The sequence below is a fragment of the Mastomys coucha genome, unplaced genomic scaffold, assembly GCF_008632895.1.
Source record: "Mastomys coucha isolate ucsf_1 unplaced genomic scaffold, UCSF_Mcou_1 pScaffold11, whole genome shotgun sequence".
NCBI classification, from domain to species: Eukaryota; Metazoa; Chordata; class Mammalia; order Rodentia; family Muridae; genus Mastomys; species Mastomys coucha.
In genome coordinates this window covers 20,233,627-20,245,586 of record NW_022196893.1, presented here as the reverse complement: position 1 = coordinate 20,245,586, position 11,960 = coordinate 20,233,627, and the positions used below count along the sequence as shown (strand labels likewise).

General features: G+C 48.3%; 1 protein-coding gene across 1 annotated transcript; it reads right to left on the bottom strand.

Moving 5' to 3' along the window:
* Window positions 1-1,472: 1,472 nt before the first annotated feature.
* On the bottom strand, window positions 1,473-3,201 carry Adm2 (adrenomedullin 2). The gene is made up of 3 exons (XM_031358424.1): window positions 3,038-3,201; window positions 2,769-2,898; window positions 1,473-2,202 (listed from the first exon to the last, which is right to left on the bottom strand). Exons 2-3 carry the CDS (start codon window positions 2,879-2,881, stop codon window positions 1,866-1,868), a joined length of 450 nt encoding a protein of 149 aa, XP_031214284.1. The 5' UTR covers window positions 2,882-2,898; window positions 3,038-3,201; the 3' UTR covers window positions 1,473-1,865.
* Window positions 3,202-11,960: the final 8,759 nt, after the last annotated feature.

Sequence of the window (11,960 nt, the reverse complement as noted above, 5' to 3'; positions counted from 1 at the left end):
GGTTTCTCTGTGTAGCCCTGGCTGTCCTGGAACTCTGAAATCTGCCTATCTCTTCCTCCCAAGTGCTGGGATTAAAGGCATGCGCCATCACTGCCCGGCCAAGAGAAGATGTCTTATGCTGAAGAATGGGCCACCCAGACTCAAGAGAAGTGTAAGGCTGGACCTTGCCCACGATCCGGAGTACCTAAGAGGGTTCTGGGAAATCTGGGTCTTGGAGACTTAGTTTGTCTGTCCTCAGCTTGCTCTTGATTCCTCACCTTTGCTCCAGACCTAGAGGGTCCTCAGCTATCACCTCCCTTTACAGCTCTTGTCCTGGTCTCTCTGTGCACAGAGGTTTCTATTCTAGCAATGTAGGGACCAACATAAACTGTGCCCACGAGGCTTATTGCGGAAGGAATCGTACAAGCCGAGCAAGCACAAGGATGGGGGCTCAGAGAGATGCTTTCAGGATGTTCCTAACTGAGGACCATCTCTGGTCACTGAAAGGTAGGCCTGACTCTGAGCATGAAGACCTTGGGGCGTGTCGCTGACCTCAGTGCAGCTGCCTACAGATCTGCAGTAATGAATACTCCTACCAGGAAGGCATCCAGGTGGCGCTGGAACACACAGGCAAGGGCTGTGAGCAACAACTCTCTGGGAACCCTGTGTTCTGACAGGACAATTGCAAGGTTTGAGTGAAATAACATGTGCAAAGACCTTGTAACAAGAAACTATTTCCAGGCTGTGACTGACGCCTTCTCCCACAACCCCCGGCCTCCCAACCTGGCTTTTTTTTTTTTTTTTAACAGTCTTTGTGGCAAAGGCTGGTCTTGAACTTGTGATTCTGAATGGTTTGGTTCTCCTCTTGATTATCATTTGTGGTCCATCTCCCCTTTCTTGAACTCTTAGCTGGGAACAGAGGAATAAGCCTGTGAGACTCTACGATCCCTACTGCTCATGCTGGATGTCCTCACAGGATGGGAACTGGGCAGGTTGTAGAGACCACCTTGTTTAAATGCCTCCAGCTTTCCCGAGGTAGGTTGGGGTTTGTTTGTTTTTCCCCGATATGGAGTAGTTTTGCTGTTGATTGAATTTTTGAGATAGGATCTTGCTACATAGCCTAAGCAGGTCATGAATTTCTCATCCTCCTGCCTCAGTCTTCCGAGTGCTGAGGTTTCGGTGTGTGTTACAATCTCTTGCTCGGGGGTAGGTAGGTCCTACTAAACCATTTGGAGATGGGCGGCTTTGTCTTATCCCTTGCCTTGGTCTGAGGGTAAGAAGGGTTGTCTCTGCTGTACTTTACCCCAGAAGGTCCCAGGAGTCTCCAATACCACTTTGGCCTGAGCTCCAGGTTAGCCACAGCCACTGGAGGTCTCTTTTCTGACTGACTCTAGGGACCGCACCATATAGCCCTTCTTTCTGCCCCTCCTGTCTCAGGTCATTGTTCCAGATCAGGTACAGAAGGGTAAACTGCACACGAGAGTGGCCACAGCTTTCGCCCATAGTCAGACTTTAATTCCCAGTGGAGTTAGGGTGGGGTGGGGTCACAGGGGCCGCTCCAGCCTTCCTCCTGCTTGCTCCATAGGTAGAGCTGTGTTTAAGACTCTAGCTTTTGCCCATCTCTTTAGGCGCACGCCTCCTCAAGTTCCTTGTGGTATGTCATACCAACATCACTTCTTCCAAGCACCTGTACCCTGAGTGTACACAGTCCTGTGATGTGCAGACCCCTGTCGGTGCCGATTCTACAGCCTAGATCCGCATATCCTCATAGGTTTATGAGGAACTGCTACAAGCAGGAGCTCCAGAGAATTGGGCCAGGGCGGGGAGCTCAGCTGCAGCTCTGGGATCAGAGCACAGCACTCCAGGTGGAATACCGAGGACCCACCTCAGCCATAACTGTGGGGGCTGCTAGGATCCACAGGAGCCGAGTCCCGCCGGCCAGCTGGCCGGACAAGCTGCCACAGGCGATGGCTGAGATTCTGGACTTGGCATGTACCCAGTACACAGCCAACCCGCAGGAGCTGGGCATGGGGTCTTCGGGATCCCATGTGACGCTGGGGACCCGGGTGTCGTGAGCCACCACCCTGAGGCAGATGAACCATAGCAAGGGCCCGGTTGCCCCTCCCCTGTGGCTGGGGAGCATGACGAGGCTTCCAGGCTGCAGGTCGAAGTGAAGGGTGTTCAGGCTGCAGGCTATTGGAAGGAATCTTGGCTGGGGGCTCTCTGCAGCAGGGGAAAGAAAGATGTAGTAAACTCAGCAGCCTAGCATAGCCTTCCCAAAGCCCTTAAACCCACCTACTTCTCTTCTTCACAGTCTGAGGGCACTGGCAGGGGAAGCCCGTAGCTTCCCTAAAAGCCTGGCTCAGGACCAGGGGAAGCCCATAAGCTTGCTCTCCAACCTGAAGGCTGGGACAGGGAGCCCACCATCCTTCTGGGCTTACTGCACACAGCTTGGCCATCCCAGTAGCCCAAGTCACATGTACCATTAACAGCACCATTCTGGGCAAAGGTCCCCAAGAAAGACCCCCTCCCCTAGTCCCACCCCGGGTTCTTCCCTTATGTGGTCAGAGGCCAGGAGATTTGAGAATCTCTAGCCTCCAGACCTTTCAATGTCGATTGTATCCGTGGGGGTGGGGGAGTAAGTACCCCAAGTAGAAAGAGGCAAAGGAAGAAAAAGTCCTCCTGCCGTGTTCAGGCAACACTAAAGGTGGAGGGTGGCCCCTGATCTGGGAGATGAGCTCTAGGAAAGTTAGGTCCCCTTGAGGGGTCCAGTCCAACCCTGGACTCACCTAGGTCTGGAGAGTCTCAGTCCCTTGCCCAGGCTGCCAGACAACGTGCCCGGGAGCAGGTAGAGGAGGCTGATGCAACCGAGGGTTACCGTGACCATCAGCAACTGGGCCATGGCGGGCTGGGCTGTGGCTGTGGAGGAAGAATGCAGTGAAGCCAGCAAATGGGGTGGAGGAGGGCCACTCTGGCCTGGAGCCAACCCTCTTTGCCCCCCGGTTGGGGAAGCCCTTCTCTGCCCCGGAGCTCGGAATGTGGGAAGATTGGTTGGTACCTGCGTCTGTTGTCTGTCGGGGCACAGGTCTCAGGATCTGGAGACAGCTGGCAAGGCTGGGATCTGCTGGCAGTTCCCAGGGCACGCAGCGGAACTTTGTGGGTCAGGTCGTGGGTCTCCTAAGAGAGAGAGCCTTCTGGGGTCCAGCGGAAAACCAGTTTGGGAAGGACTTCCAGCGCTAAGTAGTCTTTGGAGCTAAAGGCGGAGCCCAGGCGCTGATGGGGCGGGGCGTCCTCCACCCGGGTGGGCTGCGGGAGCCACGCTCTCCTGGTAGCTACTCCTGCCCAGCAGGAAGCAATAGAGCCACGGGGGGTCACTTCAAGGGCCCCCATCCTTGCTAGGAAATGCTCAACAGCTGAACAGAAACCCCGTGGGGCTCCTGCCTTCACTCCTGGAACCTTCTGGTGCGCGACTAAGTCTCAGAGACTAGTGGAGCCAAATGGTCCACCAGGCAGGTTGAGTGTTAAGGCTGGGAGTTGTGCTCTGGCCTCAAGGGCATTCACCTGTGGTTGCCCAGCATCCCCAGGGGATAAAGGAAGATTCCCGCGGTCTGCCCAGACAGGTGGTTCCTCATTACCAAATACTGTATGTAATACAAGTACAATGAGAGGCCCCCACCACAGCAATATTCTGGGTGACAGACTCGTTCTTCTCTGCACACAGTGTTGTCTGTATGAGTTACACATGCATCCACAAGCATGTAATGTGTGTGTTTGTGTGTGTGTGTGTGTGTGTGTGTGTGTGTGTGTGTATAAGCATAAAGGTGCACTCATGATTGGGCATACTTGAGCATGCAGGTGTTCTGTCAGTTGCTTTTTTTTTTTTTTTAAATCAGCTTTTTCCCCCACTAGGGAGTGAACCAGGCAAGCAGATACCACTAAGCTACATCCCCTGTTACCTTATTTGCCTTCTTTGTTGAGGTAGGGTCTCCCTAAGATGCTCAGGCCAGCCCTGAACTCTTTATGTCACCAAGGGAGGAATTCAACTAGAAGTCTTCCTATCTCTACCTCTTGACTAGCTGGAATTACAAGCCTGCACCATAACCTCAGCCTTCTTTAACTCTAATTTTTATTTTTAATGCTTTGATATGTCTCCTTTTGACTTATTTTTATTAACCTTTAGTGAATAAAATTATGGATTTTATTATGACATGTTCATAAACGTATTGTTGGCCTTTGCTCATATTCATGCCATCACTCCTTCGTTAATCTAAATTTCAGTGATTTTTTTTCAGATTTTCTACAACTAAAACTCCTACCATTGGGAGCTCATATATATTCGGTATATGCCAAATTGTTCTTCCCCATGATTGTGTCAGTTCACCGTCCACCCATAGTGACCCACCCAATGGGACCTTGGTCACCGTCCACCCATAGTGACCCACCTATTGGTTCTTAATGCCTTTGTCAGCCTGATTTAAACTATTAAAAAAAAAACCTAATCAGAAGCATTTTTCTGACTGCAGGAACGTCTCTGCAACTCTGTTTCCTCTTATCTCACAATGTCCCTTTGTGGGGCTTCCCCGGGACTTGGTCACTCTGCACCCCCCCCCCAGCCCCGACACACTCCCACCCCCCTGCTGAACATACATGGGTGCTCAGTAAACATTTGCCAGATGAGTATGTATAAGTCTTAAGTGCAAGCCATGCTGAAGATGTTGCTTTACCCTCTGAGGAAAATATAAGCAGAGAGTCAGTCACCCAATTGCTCATTCTTATCAGTTGTGGGAAGGGTGGTTTCGTCAGACTTAGAGAAGAACGGTGTGCACATGGTGGTGCACACTGGTAAACCAGCATCAGGAAACAGAGGTCGGATCGTTAGTTTTAATACCAGCCTGGGCTACATAGCAAAGCCCTAACCTTCCCCGCCTCCACCGTCCCACCCACCCCCCAGCCCCGCCTCCACTGTCCCAAGCCCCCCACCCTCGCCTCCACCGTCCCCCCACCGCCACCCCCCAAGCCAAGGCTGGGGAATGTCCCTTTGTGGTAGAGTGCTTTTCTATGCCTTCAAGATCCTGGGTTGCATCTACAACCCCTTCAAAAATGAGTAAAACGTGACCCCAAAAGCAAATGAACCTGGGGCTGAGGCAGGTGTTAGAGGTCAGAAGGAAAACAAAGACAACAAAACGGACAGGGAAACTAGGCACGGAAGGGGAGGGACAAGAAGGCTGAAGATCTGTGCACAACCCTTCTATTTGACGGTGCAGGGAGCCTTGGAGTACAGAAGAGTCTCCAGTGTGGGCATGCCCAGGCTAAGTTGCCTTCTCTGGATAGAGGTGTCTGTCTAGGAGGCAGCCAGTGCTGTGGGCCTAAGCTAGGATGTGTGTGGGGGTGGGGTGGGGTGGCGGGTGGAGGCTGGATGGGGCAGAAGGCTAGAACAACTCTGGGTTTTCCGAGGGTGGTTAGGTTCTGAGATCTATTGTAACACGGGTGCTAGCTCTAAAGGGACAGTGGGGAGAGGTGAGCAGAGGATGCTGTGACATCCCCAGTTCTTCAGCTGAGCATCCTTTCCCCGCGTGCGAGTGTGTCTTCACACTGCTACTGGCACTGCCACCCAAAATACGAACACTCGAGCACCGACATGCCATTCACCCACCCATGAGTGCAAAATACACCCAATGGGCTTCCGAAACAATTTAGCGGATTAAGGCACTTGCCACCAAGCCTAATAACTTCAGTTTGATCCCCTAGAACCCACATAGTGGAGAGATTTGATTCTTTTCTTTTTTAATTTAATTTTTTAAAAATTATTCACTTTATATCCTGCTCACTGCCCCTCCCCCCAGGCCACCCCAACCCACAATCCTTCCCCCATCCCCCCTCCACTTCTCTTCTGAATTGGTAGGGGCCCCCTGGGTATTGCACACACACACACACACACACACACACACACACACACACACACACACACACACACACACACACCCTGGCACTTGAGGTCTCTGCGAGGCTAGGCACTTCCTCTCCCACTGAGGCCAGACAGCCCAGCTAGTAGAACATATCACATAGAGGCAACGCTTCTGGGATAACTCCCCCTCCCTCCTGAGAACTGACTCTTAGAAGCTGTCCTCTGGGGCGGGAGAGATGGCTCTGCAGTTAACAGCACCAACTGCTCTTCTGAAGGTCCTGAGTTCAAATCTCAGCAACCACATGGTGGCTCACAACCATCCATAATGAGATCTGACGCCCTCTTCTGGGGGGTCTGAAGACAGCTACGGTGTACTTACATATAGTAAATAAATAAATCTAAAAAAAAAAAAAAGCTTTCCTCTGACCAATACACACTTTTGCATGGAATGCAAAATTAAAAATTTTATAGTAATACTATTTTTGGAAAATATCTCTTGCAATCAGAGAGGCTGAGCTTTCGTTGGACCTCACAAATAAGTTAATAATATAGCTTGAGATCGCTCAAGACTTTTCCTGGGTGTTGGGGAGATTTAACCTGCTGTCCCTGTTCTCCTGGGCACTCAGCCTTTTTTTTTCTTTTTTCTTTTTCTTATTTGAGGCAGGGTCTTGTTATGTAGCCCCGTCTGCTGTCTGGCCTGGAACCTTCTCAAAGATCTACCTCCTAAGTGCTAGGATTAAAAGCCATGTGGTGGCGCATACCTTTAATCCCAGCACTTGGGAGGCAGAGGCAGGTGGATTTCTGAGTTCAAGGCCAGCCTGGTCTACAGAGTGAGTTCCAGAACAGCCAGGGCTACACAGAGAAACCCTGTCTCGAGAAAACCAAAAAACCAAAAAACAAAACAAAACAAAACAAAACAAAAAAGCCATGTTTGAGTTTAACCTGTCTTTAAAGAATAATGTAACAAACTGCCTTGGGTTTCCCATGTAATTAGCTTTTATCAATTAAGCTATCACATAGCTTTAATCTTATATTTTCTTCCATGCCTCTGACCCAAAGTAATGTGTGCATTGGGATCATTTGCTGAAAACAGTCCACAGTTAAAAGCAACCTTATATAATCCAGTAAATACCTAGAATAAATATTGCAAATATGTGGATATAGTTTGAAAGCATGTGTTTGCCATTTTTGTTTACTATTCTGGGCTAGTTGGGAGCAGCACTATAGTTTCTTCCTTGTAAAAACTCTTTACAATTTCTGTAGAGTCCCTTGTTCCTTCCCCGTGTGATACTTTCTGTGCTGGTCAGCAAACACAGAGTGAAGCCTTTTGCTAGGGACAGATGGAGGACAGGAAGAGAAGTGGAGAATTCAAATTTGAGTTTACTCTTGGTCAGACTAATTCAAGGGTAAGTCTGTGTTTTTGTTCCTTAGTGCATTTGAAAATGAGAAAAGGAGAAGGCGTTTGAATTCTGACTTTGTCATACATGTTTAAGTCTCTGCCTGACTGTCTAGTCTGCTCCTTTGCCTCCCACTGTGGCCCACGGTCCTCTATGGAGTACATCATTGGACACCTGTGGGTTCCAACTGCCTGTGTGGCCTCCCAGGGGAAACCCTAGCACCTTTTTTACCTTTAGTTGCAGAAGCTGCCTTTGGGAGTAACATGCAGGTCGGCAGGAGCCCCAGCACCTCCAATTTTTTTTTTTTTTTTTTGGTTTGTTTGGTTTTTGTTATTGTTTTGAGACAGAATCTTACTATGTAGCCCTGAGTGGCCTGGAACTCCTGGTGTAGATCAAGATGGCCTCAAACTCATAGAGATCCACCTGCCTCTGACTCCTATATGCTGGGATTAAAGGAAATGTCCTATTATGTCCAGCCTGTCTTATCAGGTTTTTTTTTCCTATTTAAAGCTTTTTTTTTTTTTTTTCCAGGCGGTGGTGGTGCACGCCTTTAATCCCAGCACTTGGGAGGCAGAGGCAGGCAGATTTCTGAGTTCGAGGCCAGCCTGGTCTACAGAGTGAGTTCCAGGACAGCCAGAGCTATACAGAGAAACCCTGTCTTGAAAAAGCCAAAAAAAAAAAAGCTTTTTTTTTTTTTTTTAATTACACTTATCTATGTGTGTGTGGTGAGCCGTGGTACACATGTGGAGGCCAAGGGACAGTTGACAGGAATCAGTGCTCTTCTTCTACAGTGTAGGACCTGGAGGATCAAACTCAGGTTATTTTATGTGAGTGAGTACATTGTCATTGTCTTCAGACACACCAGAAGAGGGCATCAGATCTCATTACAAATGGTTGTGAGCCACCATGTGGTTGCTGAGAATTGAACTCAGGACCTCTGGAAGAGCAGTCAGTGCTCTTAACCACTGAGCCATCTCTGCAGCCCAAAACTCAACTTATAAGGCTTGGTAGCAAGCACTTTGACCTGCTGAGCCATCTCACAAGCCCTTTGTCAGTTTTTAAAAATTATCTTATGTGTGTAGATGTTCTGCCTATCTGTGTGTTGGTGCGGTGTATGTATGCCTGTTGCCCTCTGAGGACAGAAGAGAGCATCAACATTCCCGGAACTCAAGACACACAGAAGGGTGTAAGCACCCTTGTTGGTGCTAGGAATCAAACCTGGGTCCTCTGCAAGAGCAGCCAATGTCCTAAACATTGAGTCATCTCTCCATGCTTATCAGTTTTTAATTATTTTTAAATTTACATTTATGTGCTAGTATGTGGGTATGAGCATCCAAAAGTCAGAGAATAACCTGTAGGAATCAGATATCTCCTTCACCACGTGGGTCCCAAGAAACTCACGAGAAAACAGGGCATCGTGCTTGGCAGCAAGCACCGTGGTCCACTGAGCCATCTCACTTGCCCCAGATTTTCTTTCTTTCTTCCTTTTTCTTTTGAGACAGGGTCTGAGAATGTTACGTATCCCAAACTAGCTTGAATGTGAAATTCCTCTGCCTCAGTCTCCCAAGTTCTGGGATTCCAAGAATGCATCAATCCACAGAACTACATAAGATTTTTTTTTTAAATTAACTTATTTATTTTATGTATGAGCACACTGTTTCTGTCTTCAGACACACTAGAAGAGGACATCTGATCCTGTTACAGTTGTGAGCCATCATGTGGTTGGTGGGAATTGAACTCAGGACCTTAGGTCAGTGCTCTTGACTGCTGAGCCATCTCTCCAGCCTGCTACATAAGAATTTTAATCTGGGACAGATGGAGAGAGAGAGGGCTGAAAGTCCCTAGGTTGTCCTTCCAAGCTCTGAGCGACAGGACCATGGCTGCTTCCTGAACTTTTTCAAGCTTGCCCCAAGCCCATGGCAGGTAAGGTTGAGGATATTCTCGATTTCAGCCTGCAGTACATCATCCGAAACCTGTGGTATACAACTGCCCATGTGGCCTCCCAGGAGAACCTCTAGCACCTTTTTCTGTTTACCATTAGTTGTAGAAGCTGCCTTTAGGAGTAATGTGCAGGCTGGTGGGGCCCCAAACCTTTGACTATTGAATGGGGTTGGGTGTGGGGAGTAGACAAAAGTTTCCTGGGGGAGTCTCTCCTGGGGTCAAAGGGTTGTTTGATATTGGTGACATTGGGGAAGGAAGACTTTGGAGTAGTGGCCTTCAACATTCCCAGTGCTGTGACCCTTTAATATAACTCCTCATGTTATGGAGCTATATTATAAAACATATCATAAAATTATTTTTCCCCCTGCTAGCTCCAGCCCAAAGATTTATTTATTTATTTATTATATGTAAGTATACTGTAGCTGTCTTCAGACGCACCAGAAGAGGGCGTTAGATTTCATTACAGGTGGTTGTGAGCCACCATGTGGTTGCTGGGACTTGAACTCATGACCTTCCGAAGAGCAGTCAGTGCTCTTCCCCACTGAGCCATCTCACCAGCTCCTGATGGTCTTAAGTGATCCCTGTGAAAGGTCATCCGACTCACCCAAATCCGACTCTTGACATACAGGTTGAGAACTGCTGGTTTAATTTTCTTGGGGCAACTTCACCAAGAAGCTTCATATTGCTTTAAGGTATAAATTTGAAGTTTGATCCCGATGGTGAGGATTTTGAAAGTGAAAGACTTGGTGCGGTGGAGGAACTGATACGGAACAGTGGGAAGTGTGTAGGTCAGTGGGAAAGGCAGGTGACTCTGGAAGGAGGGTAGTGTAGATGAGTCATTTGGGCGTCTACCATATGATGGGTTTACTTTTTTTTTAAAAAAAGATTTATTGATTTATTATCAGATCTCATTACAAATAGTTGTGAGCCACCATGTGGTTGCTGGGATTTGAACTCAGGACCTTTGAAAGAGCAGTCAGTGCTCTTAACCACTGAGCCATCTTTCTAGCCTTGGGTATACTTTTTTTATTCCTAGGAAAAGCCAACTCAAGCCTTAGTTGGTCAGCCCCCAAAACAAAGGAAGATGTTGGAGATGTATCAGAAGATGTTGGAGAGTGAAGACCAAAAGGCAACCGCCTGTTAACCAGCCGGCGAGGTAGTATGTTGTGGGACTGTATCACTGAGGACCACTCTGTTCTTTAGGGAGTATCCATCCATCTCAAGTTGGGACAGTTGTGTCATTGTGGGTTACCCCACCTTCTTAGGTCTGCACGATACAGATAGATAGTTAAGATAGTACATAGCGCTGGGCAGTGGTGGCGCACGCCTTTACTCCCAGCACTTGGGAGGCAGAGGCAGGCGGATTTCTGAGTTCCAGGCCAGCCTGGTCTACAGAGTGAGTTCCAGGACAGCCAGGGCTACACAGAGAAACCTTGTCTCAAAAAACAAAAACAAAACAAAACAAAACAAAAAAGATAGTACATAGCTGGGTGAGACATGAGCAATGAAAACTGAGGCAGCAGTCTGCAAGAGAACAGGCATTTGGAGACACACATATGCATAGTGGTGGGATGGGAGTGCATCTTCTTGGAGGAGGGCCTAAACCCATTAAGGAAAGGAACATCTGAGGAGACTGCAGGTTCTTGAGAAGAGGCCACCAGCAGGTGACCTGGGAAGTGCAGTGGTTAGGGTACTCAGTTTAGTGGCAAGACACTTGAAGATAGTTGGAAAGGACCCCTGCCAAGATCAGGGTTCTTTTAGGTAAGGACACTGGGCCCCAGTGGTCATGGGAGGAATGGGGTATAGGATCCTTACAGTTTCTAGGAGAGGCAACCCCAGGGTTCAGGCACCAAGTCAAACTTGCCTGCCACCATTTCTTAATGATATAGAGAGGAGTTTTAGTTGATTGACAGAAGAAGCCAATCGATCAAGTTCAAACACAGGTTTTAAACAGAAAGGAAGATTTCCCAGCCGCCGCTGCCTCCGCCACTACTGCTACTACCACCACCACCACCACCACCACCACCACCACCAAGCTCATCACCCCCCCTTTTAAGAGAGACATATTTTTTAAAATTTATTTATTTTTATATTTATTTTTATGTGTATGAGTACACTGTGGCTGTACAGATGGCCACAGTGTAATACACGGTAGCTACCAGAAGAGGGTGTCAGATCTCATTACAGGTGGTTGTGAGCCACCATGTGGTTGCTGGGATCCGATCTCAGGACCTTCAGGAAGAACAGTCAGTACTCTTACCCGCTGAGCCATCTCGACAGCCCCCGACATTTTCATTTTATGTGTAAGGGTATTTTCCCTGCATATATATATATATATATATATATATATATATATATCTCCACGCACCACGTACAAGCAGTGCCCTAGGAGGCCAGAAGAGGGCGACAGATCCCCTGGAACCAGAATTACAGGCGAGGGCGCTGCAAATCCAACACAAGTTCCCATAACCACTAAACTCTCTCTCCAGAAAGGCCCTCATACCACCTGTTTTTCCGACACACGGTTTCCCAGCCTAGGAGACTGGACTGGAATTCATGATCCACCTGCTTCAGCCTCCCAAGTGCTGAGATTATTTATATACGTCCACCACCGACTGGACTTGTCTCTCACTGTTGAGTTTGTTTTCATTCATTCTCTAGATCTTGCAGGTGGAGGGAACAAGATGTTAATAAGCTTGTCTTTCAGTTCTCACAGAAACTAAATTCATCAACTAACA